A 24,389-nucleotide genomic window follows, 5' to 3' on the forward strand; every position below is an offset into this window, starting at 1 on the left:
ACATACAGAAAAATTAGAAAGTGTTCATCAAAACTAAGAAATCAACCTTTACCTACTACCATGTTTAAAAGCACTAGCTTGAGGAAAATCCATCAATTCAGCTAATTCAAAACCTATAAAGCATTGTATGCTCTTTGAATACAACTTTATCCCTAGGTATTTTGTTTGGCATTTCATTAGCAGAAATTTCTACAGCTATGGTAGCGGAAATAAATTATACAGAATACCAACCAAGGCACCAGCTGCATAAAGCATTGCTTGATCATTAAGAAAATCCTTCTTTGCAGTATGATAACAACTGTAAGCCAGATCATAGTGCTGCACCAAGAAACATAAGTCAGCCATTTTCCTGATTTGAAGCTCTGGTGCTTCTGGTGGATACCTATAAATACAAAATATAAGAAAGTAATTTGTGATTTATGACCCATACACCACTAAGTATTATCAAATGTTTAATAGCTGCTTAACTGCCCAGAACATTGTAAAAACCGATCATGTTTTACAAAAATCCTATCTCCAAGGAAAGAGTGTCATGTCTCAAAGATATTTGGAATTATAGTTATATCTATATTTAAATAATTTATACCCCTATTCTGAGAACTTCTCAACAACAGGCAAACACTTTCTCCATGGTCAAATTATGAAGTAAATAGCTAATACCAGTTTTATGTACAACCAGGAAAAAAATTTAAATCCAAAACGTGCTTTTACTTTACCTTAAAACAATATCTTATATTAAATAAAATGTTCTAAGTACAGGCTGTCTTAGAATCACAAGACCACAATATTTTAACACAGAAGAATCGTTAATGAACACCTAATCTTACAAAGACACACAAAAAAGCACCTTTTTACAAATAGGAAAACAGAACCAACATAAAGTGACTCCCAGGTATCTTCTTTATTTTTAGACACCCAATTACTTTAAAAAATTTTTTAATTAATGGAATTTACCTATAGTCACTGTTCTTACCTACCTGAGTTTTGACCAATGTGAAAGTAAGAAAGTGTAAAAATAGTGATATTTTTACAGGTCATCGTATAGTCAAACACTATAGAGTTAAACACAGGGAGAAAAAAAAAAGATACTATTTCACTCACAGCAATCCAGATGTATTTTTCAGCTCATTAATGCTCTTTTCTGGAACTTTACTGCCACTAAACCATTTTTTAGTTGCAGAAAATAGAGATCGACTCAAACCTTTTCTTGATATAAGCTAAAAGAAAAGATTAAATACATTAACAAATATGAGAATTTAATATTTTTATTTTACATACAAAAGAAAACTATTCTAAATAAGTAAAAAAGCTTTAATAGTAAGAAAATATTTATTTTTAACAACACTGATTTTTTTTACAAACTGTTGAATATGCTGAAAAATCCCTAGTGAAAATGATTTAACAGAATTTCATTAGAGATAGTAATGCTACTAAAACCTAATATTGGTCTTTCTTTAAAAAAAAAAACAACATTTTAAATACTTTTTAAAAACTTATACTATTATATTCTCACGTGTACAATGTACTAAAATTTTAAAAAATATTAATCTAAAAAGAAACAAATCTTACCTGATCATTTAATTGCCGAATTGTTTTCTCTATATGTGGCAAAAGGCCCCGAAATGTGAATTCTTGTACAAACTGTCGAATTCTATCATGATCAGTAAGGGTTAAGCATGCACCATGAATAATTCCAGGATTTGCTTTCTTTGTTTCATGTAATGAGGAGGCAGATTTTACATGATCTGGGCCATCAATGTTGTTAGAAGGGTCACTAGATGAGTCCAATTGAAGTGGGTGGGCTCTAAAGTTATTTGGCAAGCCATCTACTGAAAAAAAGACCTTTCTTTTACTCTATTGTTAATGTAACAATATTACTATCATACTGTTAAAAAAAAGAATGTTGGAATCCTTTCTTTTTCTGTATATTTTAGACATCTATGATACAATAACATTAATCTTTTCCCCTTTAAAATTACAGGGCTTGGGTTATTACTTGTTAAACATAATAGAAATTTTAAAAGTCATGTAAATAAATCAGGAAAAATACAGTTTTTAGATATAAAGAATTATTTTCAATAATCATAAAATAAAATTTAAATGTCAAATAAAAACAATCCAAATGTCTCAATAAAATCTTCAGAAAAGCTAACCTGTAGATTATCTTTTTTATTATGAATATTTCCCCTATCTTTAATCTATAAAGTTTAGCATGTTTTGACAACAGTGCATATTTTCAATCAAAAAGAGAAATTTACAGAAAGGGTATCAAGACCTTTGACTTCGTTATCTAATCCATCCAATGAAAGCAAGTTACTATCAGAATTCTTATTTGAAGATATAGTGCAAGGGCCATCTTCATATGATTCCTATCAAAACAAAATAAACAGCATTAGCACTTATACTTAATCATTCTAAGATAACTCTAAATCCATCAACAAGTATGGCTGCTCTGCTAACTGTAAGCCTCATTTATTTGCTACAGCAAGACTCTTTTCTTCTTTTTCTATACAGCTTTTTCTAGCATTCCAGTCCACACCTACTATATTCTTAAATTTACTTTCACATTCAATCTATTACCCTGATTCTTCTGGAATCAAATTATCTCCATCCCAGTTTATCTGTTTATATGTGATGGGTACAAGCCAATATGAATATCTGTGTATGCATCTAAGTAAGGAATAACAGCAAAAGAAATGTACTACTAAGGTCAAGCCAGGGGAAAAAAGAGATGGCAGGGAATCTCCTGGCCATGAACCCAGGGTTAATAAGTTGAAATGCATACTGAACATATCAAAATGTTTTGGAAAAATATCCAATGCAATGCTTATTTGAACAAATACACTGTTTTCTCAGTCAACAAAGAAAACAAACTAAATATACTCGGTGTAGTCAATGAGACCAGTGAGTGTGAGGTATTATTCCAAATATTCCAAATTCTATATAAAATAGAATTTAATAATGGGAAAGTGATCATGACAAAAGTCTAAACCCTTTAAGAAATTTTTTTTAAAAACTTGGTATATTTAGCCTGGAAAAATACAGAAGGGGACATGAACGCCATCCTCCTATATTTTAAAAGTTGTCTTTTTTTTTTTAATATATTTTATTAATTTTTTACACAGAGGAAGGGGGAGAGATAGAGAGTTAGAAACATCGATGAGAGAGAAACATCGATCAGCCGCCTCCTGCACACTCCCCGCTGGGGATATGCCCGCAACCAAGGTACATGCCCTTGACCGGAATCGAACCTGGGACCCTTCAGTCCGCAGGCCGACGCTCTATCCACTGAGCCAAACCGGTTTCGGCTTAAAAGCTGTCTTAACAGAAAACTTATACAGTCCTCACAGGACAAATGAGTACAAACAAATGGAGAAAATTCTTGGTTGACCCTCAAGCTGTTCAGACATGGAAAGGGTCACCTGGGAAGATAGTGCGTACTGTAACTAAGGTCATTCATTCATAGGTTCAAAGGAAAGGAAAGCATTAAAACAGGGGTTAGATTCAGTAAGGTTTAAACTATCCTCCAATCGTGGCCTCTAGCGTTATAAGCTATAGAACTGTTGATACCTCTGGTCTTGTGTTAAAAGTTCTCAAACTGAACAGTCTGACTTATGTTGCCCTTCTCAACCTTAGATACTGGGCTCTAAACTGAATATTCCACTACTATTCCTATTCTGAGTGTGGCCTTAGGACCATTTTAAAACAGAGCCTCTTCACATCCAACTGGTTCTTTCTTTCTACCTTCCCCCAGCATTATCTTAAAGAAGGTCAGTAATCATCTTAATATTGCAAATATCAGTTCAGAACTATATGTGGATCAAAAAGGGCAAATAAACAGATTATTAAATATTTACAGTAGATCAAAAGTTAAACTTCATAATTGATATTTTTTAAAAGATCACATATAGAGAATATAATGTTATTTAATTATACAAAATAAAAATATTTTCCATTTACTTAAGAAATCCTACTTCTAAACAAAAAACAGTCAACTCTGGATTATCTTAACTAATCTTAGGAACTTGTCATTTGACTATTTACTACCAAGCGGTAGACAATGCTTTTTTAACAGTGTGTTGCCCGGTGGGTGTGGCTCACTGGACTGATCCTAGTGCTATGCACCAAGAGGTCAACAGTTAAATTCCTGGTCATGGCCCAGGCCCAGGCTGTGGGATCGATGCCTAACAGGAGTTGTGCAGGAGGAAGCCTATCGATGTTTCTCTTTCATCAATATTTCTCTCTCTCCCCCTCGCATTGCTCTCTAAAAAAATCAATAAAAACATTTTTTTTTTTAGAAAGTTTGACCATGTGAAACCATATACCAACCCATTTCAGACAACAGTTAACATTAGTATAGAACTCTAGATTAAGAAAGTAGATTAGGAAGAAACACTTCCTGAAAATTCCAAGGAAAAGAATCACGGAAAGTTATGGAAAAAAGCCCACCCACCACCTAAAAAAGTATGAGCTCTAAAAGGTGGCCATAAGAACAGCATGTTGGCCGAAACCGGTTTGGCTCAGTGGATAGAGCGTCGGCCTGCGGACTGAAAGGTCCCAGGTTCAATTCCGGTCAAGGGCATGTACCTGGGTTGCGGGCATATCCCCGGTGGGAGATGTGCAGGAGGCAGCTGATCGATGTTGCTCTCTCATCGATGTTTCTAACTCTCTATCTCTCTCCCTTCCTCTCTGTAAAAAATCAATAAAATATATTTAAAAAAAAAAAAAGAACAGCATGTTGAAAATGAAGGAAGGCAACCCCAGAGCATGTGAATAATAAAGAACTGACTGTAAGCGTTCATAATGAATTAAATGTACATAATTCAGTTCTCAATGTGTAATTCACTTTTCATCTTTTAAGGAAAAAAGATCAATTAACATTGATAGTATGTGCCTGAAAGGAGTAACATAGGGATTATTATTAGTTAAAAATAGCTTTGAACCACTGATTTAAGAGTTCACATGGTGATGAATGAAAGCTAGCCAGATTCCAAAATAAATATTATTAATTATATTAGTTAAACTAAGATATAAAAAATTCTACAGATACCATTATGTCATAAAACTGAAATAGAGCTTTTATGGTTTGCTTCATTGTTGTTTTTTACATATACCTGGTTTTGAATACTATTTTTCTGAAGATACTGACTCCAAGGATCTGGTATCTGTTCATCTGATGCTTGATTAGATGTTCGAGAATTAATTTTAAGTAAATAGCAACCCTGAGTTCCATATTTCTGTTTCATTTCTTCATAAATGGATTCAGCTCTAAATTAAAAAATTAAAAACGTTTATAGTAAGTAGGGAGCAGACTTTAGGCAATAAAAGATACTAAAATAATTTTAAGATGATGTAAAGATAATCCCCTAAAAGGGCAGAACAGAAAATTAGAGATAGACTAATTTTCAACTGAAAACAAAGATAATGATCTTAACTGAAATTCATCTAGCTTGGATAAAGCAAGGTTCCCAAAGTGTTTCATGGAATAAAATTTTGCAAGCTACTCCTATGTTACTCAAAGAGAGTTCTGGTGGTCAAACTAGTTTGGGAAATTACAGTAAATAGTCCGTTTCTTTGCAACAAACCACCTTAAGTCTTCCATTTATTAATGTGCACTATGAATTTACAAAGAGCAGCAAACAGTACTGTTAACTGTTTCAACTCTGAGGATTTCAAGAAATATGACTTTGGGAAATTCTGTCTTAGAGAACAGACATTTATCAAAAACCCAAGTGCTAAAATAGAAAAGTATAGTACCCCACACTTACAAATCTTTAGCTGCCAGTTTACCCTTCACTTAGCTATCTCCAAAGGGACACAGTACAGAAGAAAGAGGAAACTCAAGAAGAGCAGCCATAGAATGTATTACATAAAATCATTCCATTTTTCTTACAAAATGTATAATAGCTATATCCATGAGCAGTATATCAGATGTAACAAAAAGCATTTTGATTTCCATACTTTATGTTAGCTAAACCTCCTCGCCGGTGGGAAACAAAATAATTCAAATGACAAAACAGCCTAAGAAGCAACAGTACATTCTGATGGAAAATGAAATTTTGGTACTTAGAGCTAATCTAGTTTAAACAGGTATTTTTTTCTTTAGTTAATCAGCCATCTGATGCAAAAACAAACAAACAAAACAGGTATTTTTTTTAGTCAATCAGCCATCTGATGCAAAAACAAAAAAACACCCCTATATATCATGTTTAAATTGCTAATACTATGCAAATAACAAGCCTAGCACACAATTAAACCATAGTACATACTATAAAGTTAAGGCTAGAAAAGTAAAGTAGTTATAAATTTCTATAAACACAGATATAAGGATACATGCATGTACATATACTCAAGTACAATAAACTAAACTCGATTTACCAATGATACTGCTAAACATATGAATCACTAATACCCGAACTACCACTTAAATATCCTAGAAGATACATAACGTATTTAACTGACAGAAACTAATCTTAACAGCCAGTTCAAAATTATTCCTATTCTTTATCCTACAGGCTACAGACTATTTATGATTTCAAAGATTAGTAATCCTCAAAATAATTCTTTGCTTTTATAGAGAAAAATTTATTAAAAAGATGGCTTGTGCTCAAAATAAGGGCAAGAAATAATTACTTAACTGCATATTGTAAATGTCACTGTGACATCAGAAAAGTGAGAAACAAAAGATTTGATACACATCTTAAACCAAAAGTCAAAGTCAACTCCATAAGTAACATTGCTTTTAATGTTATCTTATTTTTTAAGAAATTTTTAAAGATATGTTATTCACTTATCTTGAAAGATAAAAGGACTACAGCAAATCACTAATAATTAATAGTAAAGGGAACATAAGAAAGAAATGTTTGGGTGTTTCTGAGGTTGTGAAAAACATCAAGGCTAAAAATATAAAGTGACAAGAGAGTGAAGAGTGAAAAATGAAGTGCCTATAAGCAACAGTCAGGAAGTGAAAAGTCAGACGAAAACTGGGAAGGAAAAAAGAGAGAAAGTGAGAAATAATTTTATATATAAAGTAAGAAATAACACCTTAGACATATAGGTGTAAAATGGCAAGCACTTGTGTACAATGATTATGCTAATAGAGATTCACAGTGAAAGAAAAGTTTGGGTAAGCATATGAAATCTAACATAAAATGATTCAGCTATTGAATATAACTCTGAAATAAAAGATAGTTATATGTTTTTTTACTAAATTTTTACTTTCTCAGATGAAAAATATACTTAAAATTTAAATAAACCATGTTCAAATTAAAGTTGTATCATTTAAAAGAAGAAAATCTCTTAATTAAAAATGGAAAGCTTACCTCTGTTCATCTCCTGCACTTACATCATGTAAGAGTACATAATATTTAAGTGTATTTGGTATAAACCACTTGGGGTAGGAATAGTCATTATTGTGCTGAATTCGATGCTGCTCTTGTGACAACTTTCCAAACTGTTCCATAGGTTCTGCTTCACTAGACGATGCTACCAGCATACCTTATAAACCATATTAAGGTAACTATCACTTAGCACTCAGTGATAAAAATATCCTATTAAAATAAACTTAGGAAGATAATTTCTGAGCCAAAGAAATTGATATCATAGGTTTTCACAGCAAGCACAAAATAGTGTCTCCAACACCTCAATATTATTCAAGGTTCTAAATCATAAAGATTTTTTCTTGCCGAAACCGGTTTGGCTCAGTGGATAGAGCGTCGGCCCGTGGACTGAAAGGTCCCAGGTTCGATTCCGGTCAAGGGCATGTACCTGGGTTGCGGGCACATCCCCAGTAGGAGATGTGCAGGACGCAGCTGGATTGATGTTTCTCTCTCATCGATGTTTCTAACTCTCTATCTCTCTCCCTTCCTCTCTGTAAAAAATCAATAAAATATATTAAAAAAAAAAAAAAGATTTTTTCTTGACAGTTGTTAGGTCATTTACATATCAATATGGAAATCCAAGAAAATAAAAACGGACAATATCAAAATCGAACAACTATCAATATATCCAACAATTCTGCTGAAACTTGCTCCTCCCCATTCCATTTCCCTGCAGTTTCATACTCTATCCTACCTCTTAACTTTTCTCTGTAATCTCATTAAAGAAACTAAAAAAAACCATTAACTGTCAAAGGAGGTTAATAGCTACAAAACAGCTTACTAAAAAACTGAAAAACTTTTTAAATATGAGCTTTTGCAAAAGCAATTAATTTTGAGGCAATCTTCACAAGCCAGTTAACACTGCAGTCTACATTTTCTCTTTCTAAAATGGCTTAATAATTTATTATGCATGCCCTGGCCTGTGTGGCTCAGTTGGTTGAGAGTCATCCCATGCACCAAAAGGTCGATGTTCGATTCGTGGTCAGGGCACATGCCTGGGTTTCAGTCAATCCCCAGTAAGGGACGCGCAGGAGGCAGCCAATCAATGTGTATCTCTCACACCGATGTCTTTCTCTCTCTCCTTATCCTTTCCTTTCTCTCTAAAATAATTAAAAACATATTATTTAAAAAAACACTTATTATGCATAAACCACTTGAGTTGGGGGATAAAGAAAAACAATAAACAATCCCTCAGTATTCTTATTTTATAATCAAAAATTAATTTATTACACCAATCCCTATCTAGGACACCACTTAACAACACAACAATAACGAAAACTTCTGAAGCATTATCACTTTTTAAAAAATCCAGCCCTTGCTGGTTTGGCTCAGTGGATAGAGCATCCGCCTGCAGACTGAAGGGTCCCGGGTTGCACTCTGGTCAAGGGCACATGCCCGGGTTGCAGGCTCGGTCTCCAGTAGGGGGTGTGCAAGAGGCATCCATTCAATGATTCTCTCTCACCATTGATGTTTCTATCTCTCCCTTTCCTTTCCCTTCTGAAATCAATAAAAATATATATTTTTTAAAAACCACATTCTCTATATCCTTTCAATAATTTTGACTTCATATAACTATTTTTGAGATTAGTAACTTTCAAAACATTTGATTTTAAGAGAACAAAAAGGTCAAAGGATACACGCTAAATAGTGGTTCAGAAATTCATGATCTGATGCGGGCATTGACTGAAGAAAGGTCTCTCTGTAAGACTCAAACCATGGAGTAGTAGCTAAAATTAATCATAAACAAAACAGTTAAAATTTCTCAATAGAATCAGTTTACAACAGACAAAATTTCAAGTCCATACTCCTTAAAGGCATAAGTTAGTAATTTCTAGCAATAAACAAGCATTTTCACCTGTGCTTTATTTAATATATACATATGATGTATCTGTATGTATAAAGCCATATACACAAATACATTCATATATGGGAGTACATACAGGGGGTGTCCCAAAGAAATGTATACACACTTTGAATAATTATAAAGGCAGTATTTATTAAAATACATTTTCTTTTCAAAATGTAATAGAATCAGCTGTTAAAATATGTATACATTTTTTGGCACACCCTATATATTTGCAAATATAAAACTGATTTATTCCCAAACCTACATAATAATCCCACAATTTACTTACCTATTAATGCTTTAAATATCACCTACATGAGTAAAACAATTTTAGAAGTACAGTTTTGTGTTCTTGCCACTAGTCACATTGTCATAAATGGTATCATTTCAGAATACTGGTTCTCAACTGAGTGGCTTTAACCACCAGGAAACATTTAGCCATGTCTGGAAATACTCTGGGTTGTCACATCTGGGAGTGAGGACGGGGTGCTACTGGCATCAAGGGAAAGAGGAATGATGTAAAACATCCTACAATAAACAGAACAAGACAGCCCCCACTTCAAAGAATTATATGGCTCAATGTCAATAGTGGCAAGGCTGACAAACACTACTTTATAACTTAATTACTTGACTATGACAGTAACAAAACCTCTTTAAATGGAATTTCAAAGCATATTTACCTTATAATCAAATATAAAAGATAGGTGTTTTCACTTTTTGTATACATGTATATTAAGTGTTTCTTAAAATATCAAATCCCTCTTGTTCCATGCTAAGCATTTTACATTACAACTATTCTAAAAATTTTTTTAATATATTTTTATTGATTTCAGAGAGGAAGGGAGAGGGAGAGATAGAAACATCAATGAGAGAGAATCATTGGCTGCTTCCTGCACGCCCCCTATTGGGGAACAAACCCACAGCCTGGACATGTGCTCCTGACTGGAATCAAACCTGGGACCCTTCAGTTCACAGGCTGGTGCTCTATCTACTGAGCCAAACCAACTAGGGCTAACATTTTTTATTTGAACTTAAACTTAGTCATTTCACTAGGTTTAAGTAGATTATCTCAATCAGTGGTCGGCAAACTCATCAGTCAACAGAGCCAAATATCAACAGTACAACGATTGAAATTTCTTTTGAGAGCCAAATTTTTTAAACTTAAACTATATAGGTAGGTACATTGTTATTAACTTAATTAGGGCACTCCTAAGGCTTAGGAAGAGCCACACTCAAGGGGCCAAAGAACCGCATGTGGCTCGCGAGCCACAGTTTGCCGACCAGGGATCTAAATCACAGTATTTCTGAAAGGACACTTTATTCCTAGTTTCTTAAGCTGATTACCAAGTCATATGTATTTTTTGTTTTCATCTTAATCACTGAAAACAGCAAATAGATTTCCTGTTTAATACTACATTAAATGAGTGGGAAGATTGAAGAGAAAAAAGCTATTCAGCGTAACCAAATAGCTTATTTCACCTGGTAGCATACATACACAAACCTTTAATTCCAACAAATGCGTTATGAGAATAACCCATATATTACTATTGTTTAGGAGGGCTATTAGTGTAACAATTTCATGTTCACTGCTACAGAAAAAAGAAAAACATTCCAAGAAATATTATAATCTATATAAAAAGTGGCAAAAATTATGCCCAACCGGTGTTGCTCAGTGGTTGAGCGTCGACCTGTGAACCGAAATTCCTGGTCAGGCCATATGCCGGGGTTGCAGGCTCCATCTGTAAGGGGCGTGCAGGAGGCACCCGATCGATGATTCTCATCATTGATATTTCTATCTCTCTCTCCCTTACTCTCTGAAATCAATAAAAATACATGTATATTTCAAAATAAAGTTAAATTTTAAAAAAGCAAGTATACACACATGAGTTCTTAAATTGAAATAATACTTTCTAAATACTGGTAACAAGATACTGGGTACGCACTAAGGAAATGAAAAACAAAGGAAAGTTTTAAAAATATATATGGCAAAAGTGGGTTTTATCTTTCAAGAAGGTCACTTTCACAAAGAGAGAGTAAATTTTCCCTTCAGCCTTTTATTTCCTTACGGAGCTAATTAAGAAGTCCTCCTTCAAGTTACTTTACATGCCAATAAATCAAGGGCAACTTTTTTTTTTTTTCAAATGACATTTTTGTAGAAAGTGGAAAACATAATAGTCTTGTTACTGTAGAGTAACCCAAAATGTCTTCTGTTAACAAAAGACTTCAACATTTAGTGATGATTCTCTCCCTTAATAAATTCTCTTATACTTATTTGGGGATGAAATTAGTACTTTGCCCATACCCCTTTCCACCTCTGTATGTTCTTTCTTTGGAATTTAAAGAGCACCCATGTTATCCTACCAGTTTCTCTGTGCAGAATGCATTCTGTCTTGGTAAGGAAGGTTAGGAAGGCAGCAAAGGGCCAGAAAAACAACAGGATGGGCCCCCCCCAGCCATCCTTCTTGGTTCCCTTTTCAGTGTCAGTGCTCTGAGACATGAAGTTATTACTATTCCCAACAAATGTCTAACAAGGGCTACAGCAGTGAGTTAAACCGAGAGCAACGTGGGTCCTCATTCTACTGAAACCAAAAGTACTTACTGACCCCAAATCTGCAGGTGAAAAAGACTGAATGTCCTAAATATAAGCATCACCTGTAAATCACGTATTTACCCTTCCTAGGCATATACAAAAGCTGAAAGTGCCAGAAAATCACTATCAAACTAAGAAATACTAACATGTTACAAATAATGTTGGCACTTATGACTATGCAACTTTAGATAAACAGTAGCAGATATACCAAAATTAAATACAGGGTGGAGCAAAAGTAGGTTTACAGTTGTGAGTACACAAAACACAGTTTATTCTTACAGTATTATTTATTGTTATTTTCTTGAAATGACAGAGGATTTATTTTTTAAATATATTTAGAACATTACATAAATATTCTAAACCTAATATTTAGTTGATAAAACAGTTTATTATTTTCCATATGAACACCTGTAAACCTACTTTTGCCCCACCCTGTATATATTCAGAATAAAAATATCCTAATAAAGGAAAGGAATTAAACAATTAAATGTAAAATATTTAATTATATAAATGTATAGCCTCAAAGTAAAGAATATCTGACATTATGATTATCAGAAAATACTGTTTAATACAAAGAATCTTAATATAAAAGCTACAAAAAACTGAAATCAGAACTCATAAAACTTATGAGCATTTTGCAAATCATAAAAGATCTTAGGTAATATTAAAAACTAAGAAATACTAACCTTATATTTTCACAACACCCATGAGAACTATTCTTGAGGAGACTATTTATAATCAAATATTTTCAGAAAAATCAGCAAAAATCAAAGTATTCCAAAGAGATGAGGGTCATGATTATTTACGCCCTATTGTTAAATTTCTAAGACACCACAGTGGAAAATCTTTTAAAAATAAATTGTCCTCTACTCAAACTATATTCCTTTTGGTCCTCAGTATATCAGGAAAAAATAGTCATTGCCATTTACTAACTGGATCTAACTGACCCTTGATATTTTACTGTATTTTTTATTCACTTTACAGATTATTTACAGAATAAAGGCACCGAAAAAAAAAAAAATTGTAAAATTTTTTTGCAGGACTGTCAAGTAGTTAGCCACTAGCAACATGTGGCTAGCATACACTTGAAATGTGGCTTGTCTGAATCAAGATTTGATATAGATTTCAAAGGCAGTACAAAAAAAGTAAAATTTCCAATTACACGTTGAAATAATATTTTGTATAGTCTGGATTAAGAAAAATATAGTATTAAAATTAATTTCACCTGTTTTTTAACAAGATTTTTTATTGATTTTTAGAGAGAGAAGGGAGAGGGAGAGAAACAGAGAGAAACATTGATGTAAGAGCAACACACTCATCAGCTGCGTCTTGCACATCCCAAGCAGGGATCGAGCCCACAACCTGGGCATGCATGTGCCCTGACCAGAATTGAACTAACAACCCTTGGGTGCACAGGACGATGCCCAACTCAGCTACACTGGCCAGGCTTCACGTGTTTTTTAATATTCTTTACTAGAGGCCCGCTGCACAAAAATTTGTGCACTGGGGGGGAGGGGGGTGGTCCCTCAGCCCAGCCTGTGCCCTCTCGCAGTCTGGGACCCCTCAGGGGATGACCACCTGCTGGCTTAGGCCTGCTCCCCGGGGGGGGGGGACTGGGCCTAAGCTGGCAATCAGACATCCCTCTGGCAGCCCAGCAGCCCTCGTGGGATGTCCACTTGCCAGCGGGGAGCAGACCTAAGCTGCAGTCAGACATCCTTAGCACTGCTGAGGAGGCAGGAGAGGCTCCCACCACCACTGCTGTACTGGCAGCCATCAGCCTGGCTTGTGGCTGAGCAGAGCTCCCCCATGTGGGAGTGCAATGACCACCAGAGGGCAGCTCCTGCATTGAGCGTCTGCCCCTGGTGGTCAGTGTGTGTCATAGTGAACAGTCATTACCAGTCTTTCTGCTGTTAGGGTCAGTTTGCACATTACCCTTTTACTATATACGATAGAGGCCTGGTGCACGGGTGGGGGCCGGCTGGTTTGCCCTGAAGGGTGTCCTGGATCAGGGTGGGGGTCCCGCTTGCGTGCCTGGCCAGCCTGGGTGAGGGGCTGATGGCTGTTTGCAGCTGGTCACACCCCCTTCAGGGTGGGGGTCTCTACTGCAGTGCCTGGCCAGCCTGGGTGAGGGGCTGATGGCTGTTTTCAGGCTGGCCACACCCCCTTCAGGGTGGGGGTCCCCACTGGGGTACCTGGCCAGTCTGGGTGAGGGGCTGAGGGCCGTTTTCAGGCTGGCCTGCGACTGAAGCTCCCAGCCTCTCCTTTTTTTCTTTTTCTTTTTTTTTTTTTATTCTGGGATTTATTTACTTTCTATAATTGAAACTTTGTTACTGAGAGCCGGTTGCTCCAGCCCTGAGGCCAGGGTCTGCTGAAAGCAGGTATCTGGGGTTTGTTTAGCTTCTATAATTGAAACTTTGTTGCTTTCAGAGCTCAGAGCCGGGCTGCGGCAGGCGGGGAACCTTGGCTTCCTCCATCACTGGAGCAAGCAAGCCTCCTGCTCGCTTCAGCTGCGTGGCTGCCGGACGCCATCTTGGTTTGGTTAATTTGCATATTGTGCTGATTAGCACATGGGAGGCATAGAGAAGGTACGGTTAATTACCATGTTTGTCTATTATTAGATAGGACTGTAGCTATAGAACATTAAAAACTATGTAAGTGGCTCACAATTTTCTACTGGACAGTGCTAGTCTAGAATGCTACTGTTACACTGCCCTCATTTCTGATTTGGCTAATTGTGAAAAATTGTGTCTTCCACTGTCAAATTTATTTTCTTTGCCAATATGAACTAAAAATGAAAGTTCTCTATACTCATCTGCGTTCAAAGGAAAACAGATGAAAACAAAGATAATGGCTACAAATATGTCTTTATTCTACCTTTATAACTTCTTGAAAGAAAATGCTGAGACGACTGTTGAAAAGTAGCACCTACACAACCCAAAACTTTCAATATGTTTCCAATATGCTTCCTTTTTTTTCTGACCTATTTTAACCTTTAAGCAGAAAACCATGAATTAGCAAAAACTGAAAGAAAGCAACTGGTATGAAATGACAAAGATCACAACAAAGAGGAAAGCTATTAGAAGAAACAGATTATTCTTAGATAAAAACATTTTAAAAGGCCACCAATAAAATCAATTTTGGTATGTAAAATAAAAAGATGCAATATACTTTGGGCAACACAAAATTTAAAACTGAAGGGTGATATAGTAGTAATGATTTATTTCACTACTGTATCATCTAGGCAATTTCATCGTTCTTGCACTTTCTTAGTTGACAGTAATTGATAATTCACAGGATGATGAAAAATAGCAAAATACTTTAAGATATTGGAAAAATAATATTGCACTAGACATATTTTAAATAATTGTCATTTTTAAAAGCATTCTTTATGCTTTTTATTTTTACATAAAAATTTAGGAAAAAATTTTAAAGAATATTTAAACAATCCTCTAAAATACTGTTTACACATGGCTACTCTCCAGAGAAAAAAGTAGGAAAAAACATTCTTCCTTATCAAAACAAGGTGTAACCCAAATTATACTATTCTAAAACAATATCTGGATTTAGAAGATAATGTAAATCAAGAGTAAACAATAAACAATAGATAGGATCGATAACATAAGTTGCACAAGCATCACCAGACTGCCTCTGCTTTAGAAAAATTAGGCAGACATGTTAATTGGGACAAATATTTTTTTTTTTTTTAAGTTGCTGAGTAGAAAAAAGATAATAGGCAAGGAGTAGAGTGAGAACAATCTGGAAAACTCAGACCAATATAGAAAATACCTGTATTTAATGAGGATTCTTTCATTTCCATCAATGTGTCTTTCCAATTACTGTACCAAGGAACACTAGCTTTAATTGACCGATCTGATGAAGAAAACATGGCACTGATAAGCTAGTCTCATGAAGTAAAGATATAACATGTATTTCTTAAATAGAATGGGTAAAAAGTATGCTCACATTAATGGCAAAAATTAAAAGTATTTTTCTAGACATAGAGAATATCTTATTTGAAACGGATGAAATCACTCATACATCTCTAGAGTATCACTGTTATAACGGAATTTTATTATAATGCATTCAGTGCTTTAGCGTATCACATTCCCAGTCTTCAAGACCGACATAGGAGATGTCTTAAAGCAGGAGCAGGGAGAAGCTGAAGAAACTGTTTTCTTCTTCGATGTAGCTTATCCAAACCACTGGGGGTTCTTTTTAAAATCTGCCTAAAGGCATCGCCTATAAAGCAGTGCCTCCACCTGTGTTTAAAGACAAACAGCACTCAATCCTTCCTTATGTGGCGTGTTAGCAGGGGGCTGAGAATATAAGTAATTTAACTGGATAAACTAAATTTTTAAACTATTACTTTGCAATCATTTTATTAATAGATATTAACATACAGGACATTTTTTAAAAATATATTTTTACTGATTTCAGAGAGGGAGAGAGAGAGAGACATTAAATAATGAGAATCATTGATCAGCTGCTTCCTGCATGTCCCCCACGGGGGATGAAGCCCAGATCCTGGGCATGCGCCCTGACCGGGAATTGAACTGTGACCTCCTGGTTCACAGGTTGACACTCAACCACTGAGCCATGCCAGTCAGCTGGATAAAATAATTTCTCACAACCAAATCATGACCATATTGTTCCTATAAACTATCAAACCACTTTAATACATCATTTAAAAAAATAATAAGCCCGCCTCTAGCAGCCAGGCATCAGATTTGAGAAACTTACTCTGGAGAAAATAAATGACCCCATATTAAAGAACTGTGAGTAATAAAAGCAGGGTAACATTCAAGCCTATTACAGTCTCACTATCCAATAGAGAAGACAAGTTTTGTTATGCCCATTCAGGGTTTTAATGCTTCAATTAGAAACAGAAAATAACGCCACGGGCTCACCGGACATTTGAGGTAAGATTCCAATATGAAAGAGAGATCAAAACAAACTGAAAAATAATACAAATGAGAGAAAAATCGTAAGAGACGAAAACTTAACAATTTATTAATATTCTCAGAATTAAGTTACCACAATAGGAAACAAGAACTACATGCCACAAAAAGAAAAATCAGCCCAGCCGGAGTGGCTCAGTGGTTGAGCATCGACCTATGAACAAGGTCACAGGTTCCTGGAGAGGGCACATGCCGAGGTTTCGGGCTCAATCCCCAGTGGGGGCGTGCAGGAGGCAACCAATCAATGATTCTCTCTCATCACTGATGCTTCTCTCTTTCTCTCTCTCTCTCTCTCTCTCTCTCTCTCTCTCTCTCTCTCTCTCTCTACCTTCCTCTCTGAAACCAATAAAAATGTATTTTCTAAAAATAAAAGAAAAATCAAGAGCAAGGGAATATTAAAATTTCAATAGAAGATAGGAAATAAATCAAGGATACCCCCAGAAAGTAAAACATAAAGACCTAAGAGATGGAGATGGACAATATTAGCTGAAAACATGAGAGGAGTAACTCAGGAAGTCCTACATCCAGCTAACAGTAGTCCTTCTAGAAAGAGCAAAGAAAACAACAAAGAAATTAACTAAGAAAAAGAAAAACACAAGAAATTTCTCAGGATTAAAGATTATGCATGACCAGATTATCAAAAGGGGCTACACAATACAATGAGTGAAAAAGGAGTTAAATCGGGTCCAACATGAAAGTTCAAAATAAGCAGAAGAGCTTCTAAAAGTTGAAGGGAATAAGGGGAGAGGTATCATAATGGCATACAGTTTCTTTACAATTCTAGAAGTTACAAGAAGTGAAACAATTCTGTGAGAAATTATTTCTAAATTAGAATATATAGAGTGAAATTACCAATCAATAATCAAGTATAAAAGAAAAAAACTTTTCAGACATTCATTTCTCAAAAAAATTACCTTCCCAGCAGTTTCTTAGGAAGGTACTTGGAGATGTCCTTCACCAAACCCAGGAAATATGCCAAAAAAGATATGAATGAGAGACTACAGAGAAGGGAAGGAAAGGAAATCCCAAAGATGACAGTTGTGGAGCAGGCCTTGGACAGCAATCAGTCCAAAATGGAGAAGAGTGGTGTTTTGCAACTTTTATTTCATTATCTCCCCCATGAGCCTTTTCCTTTTCTAACTGGTTCTTCCCCCCAAAAAAATACTTTTAAATAATACCACAGATATACTGTGTATCTATTTATGTACCACAGTCCTTTGGAGAGCCACAAACCATTGTACTATCTAGATTTTTTGTCTCCCAACTATCTCTCCCACTGAAGGACATCATTCCCCATGGAGCAGAAGACTTCAGAAAGGCGATCTTTTGGTATGGAAAGATAACCATAATTGTCTAAACTTGAAATGATCAATGTATCTTGCTGTAATTAAAATTAACACAGGAGAAAAATTATGAACATTTAAACAAAATAATTTTACAAATATTTCTATCTATACAAGTATAACCAACTAACTTTGTGACCTAAAACAAACCACTTAAGTTCTTAGTATGCTTACCACAATCTTTAAATATGGTATGCAATTATTTTAAATAAATTAAAATATTATATTACAAATTGCACTGACCTAAAAAGATTATTTTATTAGGCTACTGAAATATCTTGATTAAATGATGTACTTTTAATCTTTTCCCTCTAAAAACCTATCCCATGTCCCTCTTTTTCATATTGAGTCACACCAAATACTGCTAACTCACTTTACATATTAATATATCATCTCACCCACCAATCTTATCAAAAAAATATTTATCACTAAAGCACTCAGAAAATATTAAATATTTATCCATACATTAATTATAGTACTATTTAATTATAGTACTATTTATGACACAAAAGAATATGCCGTTTTTCATCTACTATTTTTCTTTCATTCAAGAAATATTTATTATATACATGTTCTAGGCATTACTTTAGGTGCTAGGAGTAAAATAAAGAGCCAAAGTCCATGCCCTCATGGAGCATCTATTAGCTTCACAAGTAGAACTATAAATCAATTTTATTATGAAAAAATAAAATCATGTAATTCAGTTTCAATGGCTGCCTACTCATCTAGCTATAATAATAAAAGCATAATATGCTAATTAGACCGGAGGACCTTCGGGATGAAGCCGGGGCTGTGAGGGAAACCGGTGCCAGCAGCCAGGGGAAGGAAGGCCTACTCTTGCATGAATTTCGTGCATCAGGCCTCTAGTTTGATTATAACTTCCTTAGAAGCAGTAACTGCTATTTTCAACATTGTATTCCAGATCTATCATTCAGTAAGCACGTAAGCGTTTGTTAAATGAGTTCCAAGTTACAGAATTTACTGTTTCTAAAAAAAGAAAAATTCCTTTTAAAAATAATAAACCTTATTACATACCACTGATGTTGAGGTCATAATCTCCGGCTGTAATCACATTAGCTACTAGTCCATCCGCAGGCTGACTGCCAGAAACAACATCACTCAAAAGCTTCCGAATGGCTCCAGGCTGAGGCGGTTGGGTGATGATGTTGCTTACTGCTATCTTCAAATTTTTTATTATGTGAAGCTGATTATTAGGATCTCTCATATGAACTTTAGGGGGGAAAAAAACATGAAATTAATTCTACACAATTCATAACAACCCAACTATAACAACAACAAAAAAAATTGGGTTAATGTTTTACAAACAAAAAGGATGATCAAATCAAAAACCAGAAATTCCTAGTAGAACAGTCTTCCATAAATACAACTGACTTACAACATTCTCATATAACCAAAAGGGTTAGCCAGACAGTCTAACCTTCTCTCGTAATGCTACTGCTCATGTCCCTACAGTAAGTATGTATTTTCCTTCTTCCTGTTTGGAGTTGCCAGGGACCAACCACCATGCATGTCACGTTGCTAATTCTCACCTCACACTAAGGCTGTCCAGAGCAGTGTGAAGTCTGTGATATCAACGCTGAAAATAGTAAAGGGGAAGGGGAGCTAAATGGCGTACTGGGGATTCCTCTACTTCCCCGAGTGTGCTTCCTGCATTCTCTGCCACTATTGTACTATCATAAAAATCCCGGGATGTTGATGGTGGGAAGGTACTAGAACAGAAGGTATACAGAAACTCTCTATTCTGCTCAATTTTGCTGTGAACCTTAAACTGCACTAAAAAATAAAGCGTATTTTAAAAAATCAACACCCAAATCCCTGCTCCCATCCCCAATAGCTCTTGCCGCAAGTCCATGGGATTTATAACCAGTGGCTCAGAGTGTCAGGCCAAGATGTAGGTTCTTAGGAGATTATACGAGACAGTATCCACAGTGCACAGTAGGAAATGTGAGCATATCTTTTCATAAAATATATTCAAGCAGTTTCTGGAGAAGTATTAGAACAGCCCATTATATTAAGGTCCAATTTTTGAAGTCAGACTTTTTTTTCTTTAGAAAATACCTTTTTATTTATTTCAGAGAGGAAGGGAGAGGGAGAGAGAGATAGAAACATCAATGATGAGAGAGAATCATTGATCTGCTACGTCCTGCTGGGGATCGAGCCTGTAACCCGGGCATGTGCCCTTGGCCGAAATCAAACCCGGGACCCTTCAGTCGGAGGCTGACGCTCTATCCATTGAGTCAAATCAGCAACAGCTGGAGTCAGACTTTATTTTAATCCCAACCCACCACTTATTAACCAGGTTACCCTAAATAACTTTTAATTTTTCTGTTCTTCAATTTCCTCACCTGTAACGTGACTAAAACCTACTTCACAGCGTTTTAAAGATGTACGTGGGATATTGTCGGATGAGATAGTAAATGTAAAGCACTGAGCCCCATGCCTGGCACATACATAATCATGTAGTGAAGTGTTCAAGAGGTGATGCAGGCAGCAGGTATAACACACTATTATAAGAACATCATGAATCACTATATACAAATAAGAGGCAACTCTGGAAAACTGGCTTTGTATACCTACCCATAAAAAATAACACTTTTGCCGTAACCGGTTTGGCTCGGTGGATAAAGCGTCGGCCTGCGGACTCAAGGGTCCCAGGTTCGATTCCGGTCAAGGGCATGTGCCTTGGTTGCGGGCACATCCCCAGTGGGGGTGTGCAGGAGGCAGCTGATTGGTGTTTCTTTCTCACATCCATGTTTCTGACTCTCTGTCCCTCTCCCTTCCTCTCTGTAAAAAATTAATAAAATATATTTAAAAAATAAATAAATAAAATAACACTTTTATTCCCAATGGAAAATGCTTTATACTAAACTTTTAATTTCAGGCCTGCCTATATTTTAAATAAGGTTACATCTGTAAAAACTGTCTTCCTGCCGAAGCCGGTTTGGCTCAGTGGATGGAGCGTCGGCCTGCGGACTGAGGGGTCCCGGGATCGATTCCGGTCGGGGGGATGTACCTGGGTTGCGGGCATATCCCCAGTGGGGGATGTGCAGGAGGCAGCTGATCGATGTTGCTCTCTCATCGATGTTCCTGGCTCTCTATCTCTCTCCCTTCCTCTCTGTAAAAAATCAATAAAATATATTTAAAAAAAAAAAAAAAAAAACTGTCTTCCTAAATTTCCTGTGAACCTCTGTTGATTTCTAAACTTTTAATTAAAAAAAATAAAACAAAAGTTTATAAAAACTATATGGAATAAATATGTGCACTTGTATTATAAATATATGTACAAAAGTACAAATAAAATACATGCAAATTCCATTATAATGGTTGCCTATGAAGGAAGGAAATGAGACCAAGGAAAGGTTTAAAGGTGACTTCAAGGGTATCTCTAATGTTTGGTTTCTTTTCAAAGGAAAGAAAAAGACACAAAGTAAATATGATAAGGTTAATATTTGTTGGTTCTGGGTAGTGGGAAGCTGGATGTTTCTTGTATTCTCTGCATTCTTCTGTAACTGTTTATTTTTTCTAACTTAAACACACACAGAGCTCTCTCCCTAATTAAACTTCCCAGCTAGTCTAACTATGAAACAGAGAAACCAAAAAACAAGAAAATACTATGGTACATTTCTGACATTTTTAGAAACAAGTATTTTCCTTAAAGTTAGTTCATAATTGTTGAATAACGTGAGTAGCCATGTGTGTATTAAACCTCTCTCAAGCCCAGCCAGTGTGGCTCAGTGGTTGAGCATGGAACATATGAATCAGGAGGTCTGGTTCAATTCCGATATAGACACATTCCCAGTGGGGGGCATGCAGGAAGCAGCAATCAAAGATTCTCATCATTGATGTTTTTTATCTCTCTCTCCCTTCCTCTCTGAAATCAATAAATATATATATTAAATATATATATATATAAACCTCTCTCAAAGCTGTAAATTGGCCAGATATCTTTTAGTATTCATAAGTATTAACACAAAAAGGATGCTCTAGTTTTGCACTATATTCAGAATGGGCTTATCAGTTAGGTAACCCTACTAATAAATCCAGAAATGAGTTAACAGGTGTGGCAGCCAGTCTCTGAAATGGCCCCCAATGATCCTGACATTTCCTGTTACACACACTTGTGTCACCTCCCACATCCTAGGGTTGCTCTGTGTGACCAACTGCACACAGCAAAAGCAATAGTATAGCACTTCTGAGATAAGGTTATAAAGAGTACAGCTTCTATCCTGGTTCTCTCTCTGATCACTCCCTCTGGATGAAGCTAACTGCCATGCCACAGCAACTCAGGGAGCCTATGGACAGGCCCACATGGCACAGAACTGAAGTCTCAGGCCAATATCAGTGAGGAAGTGAGACTTGCCAGCAACCATGAGTGAGCTGGGAAGAGGATCCTCAAGCCCCAGATGACCGTAGCTCTTGCTGACAGCTCCACTTCAAGAGAGACCCTGAGCCAAAAGCATCCAGCTAAGCCACTCCGATTGCTGAGAAACAATAAATCCTTTTGTTTCTAAGGTACTAAGTTTGGGGGTCATTTGTTACATGATAATAGAAACAGGAATATCACAATATAAGAGCTAATTATAATTAAGAGAAATGCTCTTAAATTCAAAAGCTTCAGAACTAAATTATATTAAGGCTTCGTTAAGATTATAACTGCACTGCCCTAACGGGTCTGGCTCAGTGGATAGAGCGCCGGCCTGAGGACTAAAGGGTCCCAGGTTCAATTCCGGCCAAGGACATGTACCTTGGTTGCAGGCACATCCCCAGTAGGGAGTGTGCAGGAGGCAGCTGAATCGATGTTTCTATCTCTCTATTCCTCTCCCTTCCTCTCTGTAAAAAATCAATAAAATATATATTTAAAAAAGATTATAACTTCACAAAAGGAGACTATCTATATATATAAAAGGCTAAGCAACCATCCAACTGTCCAGTACCTATGATGCACACTGACCACCAGGGGGCAGATGCTCAACGCAGGAGCAGCTGAGCTGCGGGGACCTGGCAGCAGCAGAACTTTGCAGAGTGCCCTCTCACACTCCAGGACCCTGTGGGGAATGTCAGAGAGCTGGTTTCAGCAGAATCCCCGCAGGCCAAGCAGAGGGGCCCCACCTGCCAGAGGGACCCCACTCACTCCCCAGACTGCAGGAGATTGGCAGTTGGGTCTCCAGCCCATCTCGCCCAGACACGCCCCGCCGGCTACCTTCTAATTAATGTCCTTTCAATGTGCACAAATCCATGCACCGGGTCACTAGTATATCATATAACATCTCAGTTTCAAAATGAAATTCAACAGTGTGGTGATTTCTGGAAAAGGGGAAAGAGGTGTGAAAGAGGATATAGGAAGGATAAATGAGGATGGAAGAGAAATAAAAAAAAAGTCAATAAAATTCCATTAAAGTTAAAAAAATGAAATTCAAATCTACCATTTTCTTAATTTTACAGGTTACGAGATCGTATCTTGAATACTTTACTATGAAGTAATATTTCCCAGTATATGCTGCTCTATGGAATACTGCTTCCTCAAGAAAGTTAAGAGCTTGTTTCTGAAAAATTGATCCCATGTTCAAATAAAGTTGGGAAATAAATAATAGTATATATCTAAGAAAAAGGTATTATGGAAATAATAAAACTTGAAACAGCCTTTGCCTAATGGGCCAGGGAATAAGAACAAGTTTTTAATTTAATCTAGATGGGGTCATCTAGATTTATAGAGAAGGCAAAGTCCTAAAATCTGGTTTTTCAGATAAAAATTAAGTCATTATTTTTATGCATTCATTGGTTGCTTTTTTTTTATTTATTGTTGACAGTATCACAGATGTCCACCATTTTTCCCTCCTCTGCCCCACTTCGCCCAGCCCCCTCATTAAGATCTTTTTAATCCTCACCTGTGTGCCTCAAATGGTTGCAGTGGAGCCCCCACACACCAAAAGGTGACAAGATCAATTCCCAATCAGAGCACATACCCAGGTTGTGGGTTCGATCCCAGGTCTGGGCACCTGCCAGAAGCAACCAATTGATGTTTTTCTTTTTCTCTCCCTCTCCCTTCCTCTCTCTCAAATGAATAAAAACATATCCTCCAAAAAAAAAAAAAAAAAAAGGCACAAAACACCATATCCTCAAGTGAGGATTTTTTTAAATGATTGTTTAATACTGATTATATATTGAAATAACATTTTGGAAATACTGGGTTAAATAAGATGCATAGCAGTCATTAAAACTAATGTCACCTGCTTCTTTTCACTTTTTTTATCA

The 24,389-nt window shown here is 36.1% G+C and overlaps 1 protein-coding gene across 16 annotated transcripts in view; it reads right to left on the bottom strand.

Moving 5' to 3' along the window:
* The window catches only part of TRAPPC8 (trafficking protein particle complex 8), a 73,165-nt gene that overhangs the window by 46,520 nt on the left and 2,256 nt on the right, over positions 1 to 24,389 (bottom strand). For 3 of the 16 annotated variants that reach the window (XM_036323758.1, XM_036323752.1, XM_036323747.1), the window contains exons 2-10: positions 19,152 to 19,346; positions 15,602 to 15,685; positions 9,017 to 9,106; positions 7,323 to 7,497; positions 5,115 to 5,268; positions 2,276 to 2,369; positions 1,570 to 1,829; positions 1,102 to 1,217; positions 232 to 382 (exon numbers count right to left, since the gene is read on the bottom strand). In XM_036323758.1, the coding sequence (XP_036179651.1) occupies positions 232 to 382; positions 1,102 to 1,217; positions 1,570 to 1,829; positions 2,276 to 2,369; positions 5,115 to 5,268; positions 7,323 to 7,497; positions 9,017 to 9,106; positions 15,602 to 15,685; positions 19,152 to 19,346 (1,319 nt within the window). Of the gene's footprint in view, positions 1 to 231; positions 383 to 1,101; positions 1,218 to 1,569; positions 1,830 to 2,275; positions 2,370 to 5,114; positions 5,269 to 7,322; positions 7,498 to 9,016; positions 9,107 to 9,514; positions 9,715 to 12,501; positions 12,522 to 15,601; positions 15,686 to 16,722; positions 16,745 to 17,232; positions 17,285 to 18,017; positions 18,155 to 19,151; positions 19,347 to 23,337; positions 23,442 to 24,389 lie in introns of those variants that run through there. The other 13 variants (XM_036323751.1, XM_036323754.1, XM_036323753.1 and 10 more) reach the window with 13 other exon arrangements.

This window comes from Myotis myotis, unplaced genomic scaffold (genome assembly GCF_014108235.1).
Source record: "Myotis myotis isolate mMyoMyo1 unplaced genomic scaffold, mMyoMyo1.p scaffold_m19_p_9, whole genome shotgun sequence".
NCBI lineage: Eukaryota > Metazoa > Chordata > Mammalia > Chiroptera > Vespertilionidae > Myotis > Myotis myotis.